The sequence below is a fragment of the Stenella coeruleoalba genome (assembly GCF_951394435.1).
Source record: "Stenella coeruleoalba genome assembly, chromosome: 3".
NCBI classification, from domain to species: domain Eukaryota; kingdom Metazoa; phylum Chordata; class Mammalia; order Artiodactyla; family Delphinidae; genus Stenella; species Stenella coeruleoalba.
The window spans coordinates 172,191,938-172,207,940 of NC_137148.1; the positions used below are offsets into that span (position 1 = coordinate 172,191,938).

A 16,003-nucleotide genomic window follows, 5' to 3' on the forward strand; every position below is an offset into this window, starting at 1 on the left:
CCAGAGGGTGCACTCCTCCCTCCCTTCCCAGGGTGGACGTGGGAAGCAAAGCTGGCCAGCCCAGCCAGGGCTCTGGGCTCCCCACTGCAGGGTGGGGCTGCTGTGGTTTGACCCTGCGTACAGCAGGCACCAAGCAGGGGCATCCTGAAAGGAAGGCTGAGGGAGGCAAGGAGAGAAAACAGAGGTTCTGGGAGGGGACCTGCGAGATCCACGAGCCCTGTGGGTATACAGCGGGTGCCCAAGCCATGCACCGGGCCCGGGCATCAGAGTATGAGAGGGGGAAGGAGGACAGACACCAAGAGCAGACCCACCAGGTCTCATCGAGGAGCTGGACCAAGTTGGGGGCCCCACGGGAACAGAGCGACCCTCGCCCCCTGGGCCTGGCACTCACCGCCCGCTGCCCCACCATGGCTATCGCCAGCCCCAGTCCACAGGCAAGAAAACCAGGGCCCAGGGAGGCCGAAACTGCGCCCACCTCCCCACTGTCTCGCTGGGCCTGGCCTGGGCTCCCTGCTGCACTCTCTGAGCTCCTCGGCCACTGGGGCGTGTGGCGGGTGTGTGGCACAGCTGGGCTCTGGGCCCTGCTGACCAGGCCCGGCCGTGGGAACTGCCCGTGCCAGGAAGAAGCCGGAGGAAGGAACAGCAGAGGGGAACCGGTGTCGTGGCAGGTGCAGAGGCCACCCGGCCAGCCCTCACATCCCGGTCTGGGAGATGCACACAGACTCCCGCTAGACACAGTGGGTGCCGGACACTGTGCTCCCCCTTCCTGCCTGGGACTGCACCCAGGCCACGCTCGCCCGTCTGGCTCCTTCCATGCGCCAGTCCACAAGGGCTGGACCCCAGGCCCTCCGGCCTTGGCTGCCCCACTGGTTGGTTGGGCCCGGCAACGAGAGTTCACCCACCTCCCCCAGCAGCCACCAACCCCGCCGCCATGCACCTCGGCCTGGGAACCGCTGGGGACGGTGCCAAAGGAGCCTACCTCACCCGGCTGTCATGTGCAAGGACCTCGTGTCTCAGGAGCACCAGGAGTGCGCAGCCCAGGCCCTGAGGCGGGAGCTGACTCACCCCCCGGCCCCTTTCAACCTCCAGAGATGCCAGCTTGGCAGTCACCCCGACACTCCCTCAGAACAGGGAGGGCCCAGGCTCAGCAGGGCCAGCGCTCGGACACCCAACCAGGGCCTGAGGGTCCCAGAGGCCGGGTCCCTTCTCGCTGAGCCTCAGTCTGCTCATCTGCGAGATGGGGGTGGGCCTTCGGGCCTAGGGAGCCAGGTGAGTCCTTACCACTGGCTACGCAGAAGGCTCTGAGAATCCCCATCCCCGCAGGTCGGGAAACTGGGGCTAGAGAGGGGACCCTCACCCAGGTCCCGATGCTGATTCTCACGGTCAGGATGCCGGTGCTCTGGGGAGAGCAGGCGAGGGGGCCGGCCTCAGACTCGGCCTCCCCAGGTTGTCAGGACTCCGGAGTCCACTTCCCGGCAGGCACCTGGCTGGTCCCCACCTGTGTCCTCTGCTCTGGGTGGCCATCCCGGAAGCCCTGGTGCTCGAGGACCGAGCGGGCACGGGGGTGGGGGCAGGGACCACGTGGACACTCACCTCCGAGCCCAGGTCCCAGGAATGTGGACGAAGCGAGGGTGCCGTGGGACTCACTGAAGTGGGCGCCATCACCGTAGGTCTGTAGAGGGGACGGGCAGGGATGAGGGAGGCTCAGGGACGCCTCTGGGTCAGGATGTGACCGCGCCACAGAGCCCAAAGCACCTGCAGGCCAGGCCGGGGTTCTCCTCGCGCTCGCCCACCCCCACCCCAGGGTCTCAGGCCTCCAGGGGCTCCTCACCCGGCTGGGGTCGAAGGAGGAACTGTTCTGCTCGCCGGTGCCCCACGAGCCCGAACTGGGCCGGTCCTCGAGACCTGTAGGGCAGGAAGGCAGGGTTAGGGGCCCGGCCCCTGGCCGCTCCACACCAGCCGCATCGCCTCGGGGAGCCCTCACTCGACCTGGGAAGCTTTCCAGGCCCCTCCCGACCCAGCCTGGAGCTGGAGCCCGTCCAGATGCACCCACCCTAGCACTACCCATGGTGACACCACTGCCAGCGGCAAGCACCCCGGACACACCGGCACTAAGCAGACCTCTGAGTCCACGGCCCAAGAAACAATTCCACCACCAGCTGCTGGCAAACTTGCCATTGCTGCTGGCACACTTCTACCCACCCGTGCAGCTCCCAGCCCACCCTGGACGGAGCCCTCACTTGCACTCTGGGCTTCCCTCCCCAGGCCCAAGTCCCTCCCTCTGGCCCAGGCTCATGAAGGCGTCAGGGAATGGGAATGAAGGATATCTCTCATCTCGAGAGTGGGAGCCTCCCCCTTCCCATCTCTGGCAATTCGAGAGGCGGGGCTGTCCCTTTGTTGAAGTAACAGCGGCAGCTGCCGCGGACTACCCGCCAGGCACAGGCTGGCGGCAGGGAAGGAGAAATCCAATCCGGTAAGATAGGCGGGGCCCGGGAGGCCCAGGTGTGGCAGGGTTAGCCACCGTGGGGACAAGGACCTTCGATGGAGGGTGGGCAGGGCAGGGCCCTTATCTCCCTGAACACTAGCCCAGGGGCCCAGCCCAGGACCCGGATCTTCCCAGCAGGCAGGCACACGGGCCTGCACCCTTCCCGGTTGCGTGAGCTCCAACACCGTCCATCAAGGGCCACGGGGCTCAGGGCCTGCACAAGCAGAACGGGAGCAGTCCCCGGGCCCCTCCCACCTGTGCCTCAGTTTCCCTGCTCTTCAGATGGGGTCACAAACACGCCCTACTTTGCAGGGCTGGGGGTGTCCACGTACGAGTCTGAGTCAAAGCTGCCCAGGCCAGGCTGAGCCAGAGAGGCTGTGCCCAGCCCTGCCATCTGTGCCAGGGGACGTACCCCACCCCACCCCCGACCCCACGTGGTGGACATCCCAAACACCCCAGCCGGAATCCTTCACCCCACCCTCCTCTGCGCATCTGTACCAGAAATTTCTTTCAAATTGCATCCTTCTCTTTTGGTGCCTCTGAGTTAATCATTCCCCTGGGGAGTTGGTGTTTAATTGCTGTCTGATTTGCATAACTATGCATATTAATCTCCCAGTCTGATAAATATTCATATACCTCGGTTAGATTCTGTTTTCTAATCAAAAATTTCCAATGTGATTACAATGCGGAGCTGGGGGCTGCTTTGGCGGGCAGGGGGTCAGACGGAACTCCCATGGTCTCCACAAATCCATCTAACATGTGCTGCCAGGTTTGGGGTGTCTGCACCCCAAGGTCCTGAGTCCCCACTTGGGCTTTGGGGCCGAGAGCAGCTGGTGAAGGGGGGGTGACCCTGGTAGAAGGCCCAGCACCCGAGCCCCCGTTTCCCTCCACGGCCACTTACTTGTCATCCCCTCGCTCTCCGGTGCCCGCCCACGAGCTCGTTCGGCTCTGGGTCCCCCACCCCCATGGGCATCCACCACGGGCCCCAGAGTCGCCAGGACACTTGAGCAAGAGAGCAGGAGGCCAGGTCCAAGGCCAAAGCCAGGCCTTCCCACCCCCCTACCCCACCACCGAGGGCTGGCAGGGTGACGGGCGCTCCTGAGGCCGACACCCAGGGACCCCTCCAACTTGGGCCCCACAAGCTTCAGGTAGAGGCAACCAGGCCCTGCTCTGCCCTTTCTGGTAAAACCCCCCTCACCCAGCCCCAGCCTCCCCGCTGCTGGAGACCAGACGACAGAAAGAGGGATGGGCCCTCCCCCACCGCTGCCATTAATAGTTATTAACCCCCCACTGGTTAATTATGCATTTTAAATAACCCAATCATGAATATTCATAACATCTCTTATTCACGTTCTAATTAAAATGTACTAATAGAATGAAACGTTGCTGTCGCAATATAATTTCTTTTTTTTGAAGTGCTGGAGGTGAAGTGGTGGCAGGGCAGCCCCCGGAAAGGTCATCTCTCTGCTCAGACCCAGCCCTGCCCCCAGGAAGAGGTGGGAGATGGACAAGCAGAGGGCTGGGTGTGCCCAAGGGCACCACCCGCCCCTTGGAGTTTCAGATCTGATCCGAGACAGCCTGGGTGACAGAACTGCCCACCGTGAGGGCTGCCGCCAGGATGACCAGTGTGGCACAGCTGGACGCGCCCAGCCCGGGCTCCAGCCGGTGTCGGACACCCCCTTGGCTGGATGACATGGGGGGGCAGGCCCCTCTGAGGGGCCTCCGTCCTGGCTGATTCCTCCAGGGCAGGTGTGCCAACTGTGACTGGACCAAGTATGGCCCTTGCCTACTTTTGTCAGTAAAGTTTTATTGGCGCATGGCCACGGACGTTTGTTCCCTGTATACAGCGGTGTTGGTTACAACGCAGAGATCAGTTGCGATAGAAGCTGTCTGGCCCTTCACAGGGAAGGTCTGCTGACCCAGGCACGGAGAAGATTCCAGGAGCAAGTCCCTCCGTATGAAGTAGCCAGACTACCAGACTTCAGCACCTGGAGTGTGGAGAAGACGTGGTCACAGGGCCTAGGCATGGCCCTGCACCGTCCCCACCACAAACCTGTCACGTAGCCATGGTCGTCAGGGGCTTCGTGCTGCAGCCCCAGCTCTGTCAGCACCCCCCCACCCGGGTGCCCGGGCTAAATCCCAGGAGCCGTGCTCTCCCCTTCCCTCACTCCACTGCCCCCTACCCATGGTCTCGGATCAGAGCCTGGCTCGGCCTTGTGTCCCCTGGGTCAAGCCCCATCCGTACAGCAGTGTCCCCCCCACCCCAGGTTCCCTGCCCACACTCCACCCCAAGCAGCCTGATGGGAACTTCTGGAAGCAAAACCTGCCTCTCCTCCCTCCCTCTAGACTCTCCCATGGCTCCCCACTGCTCTCAGGGTAAAGACTAGACCCCTCCCTGACCGCCCTTCGCCCCCAGCTCACTCCTCCCTGCCCAACAAGTGAGCAGATCCCCAACCCCGACCCAAGCTCTGCCCCAGTGGTCCCCACACCTTCATCGCCCGTCAGGGAGGTTGCCTTGCTGGCCCCCTGTCCCCAGCATTGCCTGAACAGGGCTGGCCCCCAAACAACCTCGACAAGTATCTGTTTTTGGCCTCTTCATTGCTCTGATAACTATCCAACCAATCACAATGTCCTCCGGCAGTGCCATCCTCCTGCGGTCACAGGCAGCTACCACGGGACTGGCGGAAAGAGCTCCCCACTCGACGAGATGTTAATTAACGCACGAGTAGATGACCCTGTGTGGCTAAGCGGCTGCTGTGCTGGACGTGTGGCCCCCTAGGTAAAGACTAAAGTAGCAACGGCAATAAAAATAACCACCATGCACCATGATCACAGCTGAGAAAAAATTAACAGCACCTGAGGGCAGCCGTCTGCTGGTCCTCACGTAAGTGTTTCCTTCCCGCCACTATCAGCTCCCCAAGGCCGTCAGCTCCCCCTCTGGCTTTTTCCCCTTAGAATTAAAATCCCCGAGAAACGGGATGGTGGCCTGTTCAGCAGCACCTGGGGTCTCATGAGGGGCAAGCCCAACACAGGTGTGAGTCAGGAGAAAGTCCTTCCTCAAGTGGGCCGGGGCCTCCCTGCACGGGCCAGTGGGGTCCTCACCTCTCTTCCTGTGATGTCTGGGGCAACTTCTGAACTCTTACATCACTTCAGACTTGAAGGAAAGCTGCGGGGAGATGCACGACATGCCCCAGACCCTCTCATGCCTTATATGCGCCCCCTTTTTCATTCGCCCCTCCGTGTTCACAAGCAGCTACGCTTGTCTCTGGCCTTCAGAGTTTCAAAAGTTGCTAGGAATTCCAGGGCGCCAGGGAGCTCCCGCCAGAGGGAGCAGGTTCCAAGTGGCTGGAGGAAAAGTGCCGGAGCGGCTCACAGCCCTTGCTGTTCCTGCCCCTGAAAGTGGGGGTGGGGAGACAGGGGAGCTGGAGCTGCGCCCAAGCAAGCGGATCTGAGGCTGGAGAGGAAGTGAGTGGAGGGCACAGCCCACCATTTCCAAGAGCAGATGGTCCCCCAAACCAGGGCTTGGGTCCAACCCAACCTCTCCTGAACCCCCGGAGCTGCAACCCCCCAACCCCAGAGGCTTCCCCAATGGGCAGAGCTGGTCCTCAGGTGGGGGGCCCACAGATGCGTGGTAATTCAGAGGAACGGGGTCCCCCAGCTGCAGAAACTGCCCTGCCCCCTCCCTCCTGTGAATTTCAGATTCGTGACCAAAGCAACAGCAGAAAGACCCCATCCTGCTTCAGTCTCAAGGGGGACCCCTCTGTCCAACGGCGAGGTTGGGAGGATCTCGCCCACCCCACCGCTCAGCCAAGTATGAGCTCAGAATCCCAGCTGGGACCTCCCTGCAAGAAACAGGCCCAGGGCGAAACAAGCACGGAACACAGAAGATGGACATTCACAGATTTAGGATTTATCCCAGAAGCATATCTAAGACCACCACCACGCGCCCTCAAGGCAACTGCAGAGCTTGTGGGTGCCGTAGAATAGAAGGAAGATAAGGCTTCAGGGAGAGAGTAAGAGCCAAAGCAGGAAAAACTAAGAAGTTTCTGCTGCCAATTCACAAGAGATTTTAAAAGCAGCGTCAGGGGCTTCCCAGGTGGCGCAGTGGTTGAGAGTCCGCCTGCCGATGCAGGGGACACAGGTTCGTGCCGGGGTCCGGGAGGATCCCACATGCCGCAGAGCGGCTGGGCCCGTGAGCCATGGCCCCTGAGCCTGCACGACCGGAGCCTGTGCTCCGCAACGGGAGAGGCCGCGGCAGTGAGAGGCCTGCGTACTGCAAAAAAAAAAAAAAAGGAGCGTCAGAGGCGGCGAGGCAGAAGTGACAATGCAGAAGAGGTGATCGAACAGAAGGGTGGGTTCTGGAGACGCCCCCAAACACCAGGGAAGGGGGGATTCTGAGACAACAGACACGAGGGCCTAACACGAGCCCAGACACCGGAGCCGGCATCCCGGGAGGAACAGGAAAAACACCCAAACCTGGAGTTAGAGAAGAACCCGGAAAAACCCGCGCACGCTCCCTGGAGGCTGCGCGCGCACGATGACACACCCATGGGGCTGGAGCTGAGAGAAGGAAGGCGAGGGCCCAGGAATTCCACCCCCAACCCACTGCCCCTCACAAGAGGCAGGAGCCAGGTGCACATCCAGAGCCGCACCCCTCCCTGGAGAACAACCCCAAGGGAGGGGAGTCCCAGCACAGACCCTGCGAGTCTGGAGGACGCAATGGTGCAGGGATGCTGAGCACATCTGGGCCACGCGTTAAGTTAAACTAAGTGGAATTTCGACGCCATCCCAAGAACGGGCACCAGAGCCCGCAGGTGTCGTGCTGCTTCAGGCACTTCCTGTGGTTTATCCCACTGAACCCTTAAGTGGCCGCCATCAACCTTACTTCCCAGATGAGGAGACTGAAGCCTCGTAAGTGGCAGAATGAACACAGTAAGGACACGTGTTTCTCAGCCGGACACAAACATTGCGAACAAAGAGAAACAACATTTCTGAAGAGTGGCAACGTGTTTATACCAAACAGGAGGGTTGGGGAGGAACGCTTTCCTGCAGGACAACAAGATGTGACTTCACTCCTGAGGCGGAAGGAGCCAGACTCGGGAGGCTTCAGCACATTCCCTAAAACCATTAGAACCACCAGCAGCACAGCCTTCCAAACCCAACCCAAGAAAAAACACCAGGCACGACTGCAAGGAAAAAGTATAAAGACGGGAAAACCTAAAATAAAAGCATGGAAAGTGTAAGACAAATGCAGACTCAATTGTTTTGAGAGCTGAGAACACAGCACCTACACAAAACAGTTCTGGAACGAGTGACTCAGGAAGACAATCCGACGCACATAGATATACCAAGCCTGTGCTCCGCAACGGGAGAGGCCACAGCAGTGAGAGGCCCGTGTACCGCAAAAAAAAAAAAAAAAAAAAAAAAAATTACCAAGAATCTATAAAAAAATAAATAACGAAAATACGCATTATTGAAACCAACAGGATATGGCCAAAGTGGTCCTCGGAGGGAAATCTATAACCCTCAACATGATTACTGGGCGAGAGAACAGTGATAAACAAACGGGCCTTCTATTCAAAAGTCAAAAGAGAAAAAAGAAAAGAAAAACTAAAAAAACGGGAGGAATTAAAACAGAAGTAGTGGGGAATTCCCTGGTGGTCCAGTGGTTAGGACTCCACGCTTTCACTGCCAGGGCCCGGGTTCGATCCCTGGTTGGAGAACTAGGATACCACAAGCCACATGGCATGGCAAAAAAAAGGATAAATTAACTAAATTAAATAGAAGTAGTGAAGAGAAAAGCAGTTAATTGATAAAGATCGATTCGTCAATGAAGCAGATTCTTTGGGAAAAAAGTCAATACAGACACGAGACAGCTGGGTCCAGGACAAGGGAACAAAAAGAATAAGTAGATTCAGGACTGAGACATGGATTCATAGGCTCCGGACACGCAGGCTCAGCGGCCATGGCTCACGGGCCTAGCCGCTCCGCGGCATGTGGGATCCTCCCAGACCGGGGCACGAACCCGTGTCCCCTGCATCGGCAGGCGGACTCTCAACCACTGCACCACCAGGGAAGCCCGGATTCCTATATTATTAAAGAATGCAACATGAACCATTTTTAAATGTGCCTGAAACGGATGATTTTTTCCCCCCTAACAAAATGCTAGAATTTACAAGAGGAGTGGACAAAATCGCAACAGGCCAATCGCCGCAGCAGAAATAAAGCAGTTGGGGAAGGTGTCACATGCAAACAGGGTGGCAGTCTGCTCCCCAGTGCCCAGAGAATGGGGGGCCCCACTTGCTGGAGACTGTTCCAGAGAAACTGGTGCAGAAACATGGCAGGGAGCCACAAGAAGCCTCAGTGCCACACGACATGGGAACGCAGGCAAAATGCAAAACGGATGCTGGCAGATCTGGTCTGGCAGCTAAACAAGGATATGGACCAAACCCAAAATTCAGGGAATAGCTGGGTGAGAAAAACCATTAATGGACAGCGTCAGGACGTGGGGAAGGAGGAAACCAGGGGCTGTCCTGAGGCACCCAACACACCACAGTGATGCCAATCACTCGCGTGGATGGTCACATAGGACCAGAAGGAAACGCCCTGAACATGATAAACACAGACAGAGAGATCTATCTTGAATCAACAGCCAGGATCAGGCCCGGTCCTGCTGACAAGAAGCCAAACAGCACACACCCAATGTGGTTCTACGAACACTTGCTGATGTGAAAAGGCACATGGCCTCCGCACCAGGATGGAAGAGACCTGAGGATGACTGACCTGGAAAACCAAGCCAAGGGAAGAATGCAAATAATTAGGGGATGTCAGGAGGCAACCAGGTAGAAAATATGGTAAAAAAAGATCCCCAAACCACAGCATGGAAAATCCTAAAACACCTAGAAACAACCCTCACTGCAAAAGTACGTGAGCAAATTAAGGAAGAAAACTATAAAATGGCTAAGTGCCTTATGCTTTCATTTTCAAAGTTTATCTTAAAAACTTAATATTAAGGGTCAAAACTTAAGGAAGAAAACACCAAGTTCTTAAAATACGAAAATGCACTACTATAAACACAAACGGTTCTTCCGAAATTTACCTATGAATTTAACATAACAGCAAAATCCCAACAGGTAGGCTTGTTTGTTTTGGAGGGATGTGGGAGGAGACATAACAGTTATTCTAAAGATCATGAAGAAGAATCAGCATGTCTGAATATGGGGTGGGGGACCCTGAAAAACAACAATTGAAGACTATAAGAACACCACAAAGCTAAAGTAACTAGGGGACTTCCCTGGTGGTCCAGTGGCTAAGACTCCACACTCCCAATTCAGGGGGCCTGGGGTTTGATCCCTGGAGAGGGGACTATATCCTACATGCCACAACTAAAGACCCCACATGCCACAACTAAAGATTCTGCATGCTGCAACTAAAGACCCCACATGCCACAAATGAAGATCCCACACGCCACAACTAAAGATCCCACATGTGGCAACGAAGATCCCACACGCTGCAACTAAGACCCCGCACAGCCAAATAAAAGAAAAGAAAAGAAAAAGAAAAAAGAAAAATTTAGTAATAATTCTAAAAAGCTACGGTAACTGACACCAGGTAGTACTAAAGTAACAGGAAGGTAAAAAGATGAGACAAAAATTCATGGATAAATGGCAATTTAGGAAATGCTTTAAGGTATTTCGAACCACCAAGAAAGGTTTTCTTGAGTTTATTCTGTTGTCCTAGAACTTCCTAAATTAAATGCTTACTCCATTTCTTTTCATTGTATCTGAAGACTATCAAAGGCTATGATTCTTCCCTAAATACAGCTTTAGCTGCACCTTGTAGCTTCAGTGTGTTTAGATTATTGCTGATTTCCGTCTAGCCTGTTTTAATTTCCTCTTTAACCCAAGAGGTAAACAAAAAAGAATTTTGTTATTTCCAAGTCATTAAGCTTTTTACTTATTTCTACGCTTTTTGGTCTTTCACTTCCAGTTTTACCACATTGTTCTCAAAGAATATGGCTTATACTTTGGTCACTTTTTTTTTTTTGGTCACTTTCTTTATGTTACAGGTTTTTTTCTGTGCACGGTATGTGACCAATTCTTATAAGAACGGTATGATCTCTTTTACAAGGCATGGCCTTTAAAGGTAAGGGCTTCTAACTGGAGGTGCCCCTCAGAATTGCCTGGAGACTCTTACAGGCCCCATCCCAGGCTTTTTATCAGTGTCTCTGGGTCCAGGGCCCAGGGGTGTGTGTTCTGAGCACTCCCACGGGTGAGCTGGATGTGTGCCCTTGGCCAGGAACTGCTGCATAAGCTCAACCTGGATCACTTCACTGTTGAGGTTCTCTACCTCCCACTTATTTTTCACTTTTTTGCTCTGCCAAGAACTGCAAAGGCATGCTTTTCTGCCCTCCAGCATCTTTTCCCGTATATTCCTCAACTTGATGGAATGAGGTACAGGCACATTCATGACTGTCACATCTGCAATGCAGAATGGACCGTGTCATCTAATTCTCAAGGATTTTGCAGAAACGGCACCAAAGCTAGAACAACATAGAAGACTTGACAACATAAAACTGAAACCTGTAAAGCACTGAGGAAAATTAAAAGTCTCCATCATCAACAACGGTTATAAGTGAAAACTTAGGGAAAAGGCTGCAGATCACAAAAGACTAACATCCTTCCTCTATAAAAAGCTATTACAAATCAGTAAGTGCAGCACAGTGCAGCAGTACAAGACACTACAGGGAAACAACACTGGGTGGCTAGCTGAGATGGTTAATAAACTCTGAATTTCAGCTTCATCGTAAGTAAAATGGGGATGACAATCGCCCTTATTTCACCAACCTGTGAGGAGTGAGGACTCAGAATAAACTATCCAGGCTCAGTGCCTGGCATACAGCGCTCAACAAATGTTGACTTAAGTTGCTGTTGATAAGTGTTACTGTTGCTGTTGTTTTAAAAAGTTCACCAGATACCAATAAAAAGGAACAAGCTGTTGATCCAGCCAACAACTTGGAGGGATTTCCAAGGAACTGTGCTCAGCAGAAAAAGCCAATCTCAGAAGGTTCCATGCTGTATGGTTCCATGTATGTAACATTCTCGACACAACAAAGTTGGGAAGATGGAAAAGAGTAAATCAGGGGTCGTTAGGGTGAGGGGTGGTGGGTGGTGGGTGACAGCAGGTGGGAGGTCATGAGGCGATAGAACAATTCTGAACAGACCACGGTGGTGGCTTCATGGCACTACACACGGGATAAAACCAAGCAGAACTACACACACACAAATGTGGGCACGAAGATCTTGTGAATAAACTACAGTATCCAAATAAACTCTTGTAGATCGTACCAAGGTCAGCCTCCCGAGTTGGTGTCATGTGAGGAACTTGCAGGATTGACAGCTGGGGAGGCTGGGGAGGGGCGTGTGGGGCCGCCCCGCACATTTCTTTGCAACTTCCTGTGAATATATCACTATTCCAAAATAAAAAGTTCACTAAATCCAAGAAAAAAAGGGGGTAGTGATCAGAAATTCATCAAAAAATAACTCATCTGGCCAATCTGCTTTTGGAAAGATAATCGCCCATGATTAACATGTAAATGCCCATTGAAACGGCACATTTGGAAGAGGTTGGAAACAGCCAGCACTGGGACGCCAGAGGGACATTCTTACTGTGGAAGCAAGTCCACGGCTGGCAGTTCTAGCCGGGAACTTACTCTGAGGCCATAACCGCACAGCTGTGCTGAACCAGGGTAGATGCCGCCTTGCCTACCTGTTAGGTTTGTACCCAAGGGCACGTTACCTTTAGAGTCACACAGACCAGGAAAGCTGTGAGACAGGAAAACAGGGAAGACGTCGTCTCCTCCGGTGTCAGCAGGTGTTTCCCCATATCTCGTGGGGCCTCGGACCCTGTAGGTTGTGGCAGAGGACGTGCTGCCACTGAGAGATCTGTGCCTTGGGGTTTCCCAAAAGGGAGGGAGTGGAAGAATTATCCCCGTTCTGCAGTCTTCTGCTCTAGATGATGAGGAGAAATCCTCTGGCCTCAGGGACGGCGCAAGCAGCCCGCACACCCCACACGCTCAGCTCCTCTTCCCGAGACCTTCAGAGACCCCTCCTCAGAGACCTGTCCCCGCTGGCCTGGGTTGCTCCTCTCCTAACATGAAGTGCCCTTTCGAAGTGAATCTAAAAGAAGCAAGTTGACTCAAAGGAATTCTAAGTAGAGAGACACTAGGCCAAGACGTGCAAGGAGAGTGAAGGGGAGAATGTGGCTGAGCGTGACCTACTAGCATTCAGAAACTCTTGTCCCCTTAAAGCGACACTGCCCGTCTGCAGGGCGGTGACCCATCTTACAGATGGAAAAAGCTGAGGCTCAGAAAGGGGTGACTTCCCCAAGCCCTATCCCGCTGTTGGACCACCAACCTTTCCACCCCCCCCACCTTCCCCTGGAGTCTCCAGCTCCACCAACAAGGGAGTAGGGAAATGAGCTCAGAGCTGGGAGAGCCCCCCAAAGGGACCAGTCTCAGTTCCTGTGGCTCCCGGGTCTGGAGCTGCGAACCCCTGCACCCCCTCAAGGCAGACACCGAGATGCGCCCCACGCCTCAGTTTATAAGGCACTTTCACGCCCAAGGACTCGCTGAACCCTCTGCCGATGGGGAGACTCCCACTTTACAGACTAGGAAACTGAGGCTTGCAGTCACACCACCTGTGTCAGGTGACACGGCCTGCCTTGTGCCTGAAGTGGCAGCAAGGAGGGAACCTCTAAGCTCAGGTCTTAGGGCTCCCGGTCCTGTGCCCCCTCCCCCGCCCCAGACAGCACTAACTGCTCAAATGAATTGGGGAAAGGGGTCCCCAGCTGTGTGTCCAGAACTGGAGACCTCCTGGGCTGGACCAACCACACCACAACCCTCGTGGGGAAGAAGAAAACTCAGCCCGATGTGCAGCGGGACAAGGCTGGACCCTCCCCACCTGAAGTGGCCAGGGCAGGGCCCTTGAGCGGGCTGCGGCTGCAGAAACCACACAAAATCAACCTGCAAAATTCACAGGGGTCCCAGTCAGGCTGGGCCAGGCATGGGGTGTCCTGGAGGGGCCCCTTCCTTGGGGGTTACTGGCCCCAAGTGGACACTGGGCAACAGGAGAGAGCAGGGGGATGACCTGGGGGAAGATGAGGGAGGGACTGTGCCACCACCTCCAGGAAGCCTGCCGGGGCCTGACCCTCTGCCTGAGGCAGGGGAGCAGCAGCACCCCCTGCTCCCCAGGGCTGTTTTGGGAATGGGGAGGCAGGGTGGCCTGTGGGGATTTCCACACTTCAGGGAGGACTCTGGCCAGCCCTGAGGCCACTTCCTCAGGCGGACAGGAAGGCCAGCGTGGGGCAGTGGGGTCAGCAACACGATGTCCCTCCTTTTGCAGGGGGGGTGGGGGGAGTACAAACCACCCTTGAAACCCCCTCCTCCTCCAGCCAGAGCCCACTAGACACCCTGATAGAATCTGGAAAAGACAGACCCTTCCATCTTGGACCCCAGAGACGTGGGGGGACACGGCCCCCATCCCAAGACCCCAAAAAGATACTGAAGTCCGTGCAGAGCTCTGGCCTGCCCAAGGGGTCCCCTATATCCTCCCGACAGCCAGAGCGGGCTCCTCCCCATGCACGTGGCTCCTCTCAAAAGCCCGAGTTCACAAGGCCCTGCACGGCCTGCCCTCCCCCCCTCCTCTCCCCACCCCTCCTCCCTCTCCCCCTCCCTCACTCTGCTCCATCCACACAGGCCTCCTCACTGTTCCTCCAACTCGCCAGGCATGGTGCTGCCCCAGGGCCTTTGAGCCCCCACGCCTCTGCTCAAACATCCAAACACCTCTGTGGAGACAGCCCCTACTGCCCTCCCCACCACTCTGCAACCTGACCCCTGCTCTATGCTCCTTGAGGCCATGCCATCTGTCCTCCCTGGGCCATGTCCTCTGCACTCAGTACCAGGCAGGGTGACCAGCTCATCCAGGTGTGCCTGGGATGACCCCAGTTGGAACGTTCAAAGTCCCAGATCCCAGGAACACCCCCCCCAGACCTCGAACAAACCAGGCCAAGTGATCACGCTAGTGCCAGGTCTCATCAACGATCAGCACCTAATACATACTTGAATGAAAACAGCCAGGATCAGAGCAGGATTTGGAGAAAGCTGGGGTTCCATATCACACTCCTCCTGGGCCTCAGGTTCCCTCCCTGGGGATGGACTGGACACCCAGAACCCCACTGGGGCCAAGGAGACCCTGGAGGCTCAAGTGCCCAGCTCACCCAGGCCCTCGTGAGTCACCGAGTCCCCCACACCCGGACCAGGGGCCAGGCTCTCGGGACAGGGTGGACGGTGACACCATGCTGACCACGGGGCTCCCTCCCTTAGCCCCAAGGCAAGTCACACAAGCACAGCGGCAGCCGCCTCCTGGGGTTCCCTTAGGCTCACCATCCCCCCACCGCACGCCCACATGGGCACCTGGACCTCCGCCCCAGGCCCCTCACCCCCACTCCACCTGGCGGGCCTGAGCGCTGCCCCCAAACACCTCTCCCCTTAGTGCCTAGTCCACAAGGCTGCGCCCGGCAGCCAGCCCCACCCCACGGTTGGCCCCCCTCACCCTCCATGGGCCCACCCTTCACACGCGGTGATCTCCTCAAGCAAACAAGAAGCCCCCAGGCAGCCAGCGGGGTCCTACCTGAGCTTCCAAACTGGGCCCCGGCCAGGGAGGTGGGCCGGCTCTTCCCATTGGCCACCGGCAGGGGGAACATCTGCGGGGAGAAAGAGGGGGTGAGGGGGGGGTGCACAGCCCAGGGCCACAGCTCTGCCGGGGTCCTGTCCCCCAGGAGGCCCAAGGCGCCCCGAGGGCCCTGGTGGGAAGAGGCTCCCCGGTGCCCCTCCGGAGCAGGGAAAACTCCCCTGTTTACCTCTGTATTTGTTTTACGGGAATGAAATAACATGAAGGCATTTGATACAATGTATCCGCTTAAAAGTGATCCAAAGTTTTCTTCAAGTTTTGGCTTTATAAAAAATGAGATCACTTACACTCCCAGGTGGATCGCTTGTCCCACCCGTGTCCCAGCCGCGGACCCCGACCTTCACCCTAGGAGCCCGGCATCCACCTCCCCACGAGCCCCTGACCCCGAGCGGTGGGAGTGCAGGGAAGACAGCCAGGCTCCACCACTGGGATGGTGAGCGGGGAGGCCCCCACGAGCCGGGCTCCGGGCTCAGAGCTGCACCCTTCCCGGCCAACGACAGTGCAGTTCTCCCGGGTGGGCGGGCACCGAGTGTGAGTGCATGGCCACGACCCCCCCCAACTCGCTCACCCAAACCCAGTGTTAAGTCCCTCAAGATTAAACAGCTTAGCAGCATTAACTGGGAAAACCCAACATCAACAAACCCTCGTGCTGCAGAAGAAACAAACCATGACCCTGCCCTGCCCCAACGGCCTGAGTTTCAGAGGTTCTTTTGGGGACCAAGCAATTTAGAGTGGCCGCAATCAGCATTAAGGCTCTGTGGGGAGCGGC

General features: G+C 56.3%; 1 protein-coding gene across 14 annotated transcripts in view; it reads right to left on the reverse strand.

Annotated features, from left to right (window-relative positions):
* TCF3 (transcription factor 3) overlaps positions 1-16,003 on the reverse strand; it is a 35,879-nt gene that overhangs the window by 15,075 nt on the left and 4,801 nt on the right. For all 14 annotated transcript variants that reach the window (XM_079915899.1, XM_079915900.1, XM_079915897.1 and 11 more), the window contains 3 exons: positions 15,175-15,247; positions 1,832-1,905; positions 1,594-1,672 (listed from right to left, as the gene is read on the reverse strand). In XM_079915899.1, the coding sequence (XP_079772025.1) occupies positions 1,594-1,672; positions 1,832-1,905; positions 15,175-15,247 (226 nt within the window). The remainder of the gene's footprint in view (positions 1-1,593; positions 1,673-1,831; positions 1,906-15,174; positions 15,248-16,003) is intronic.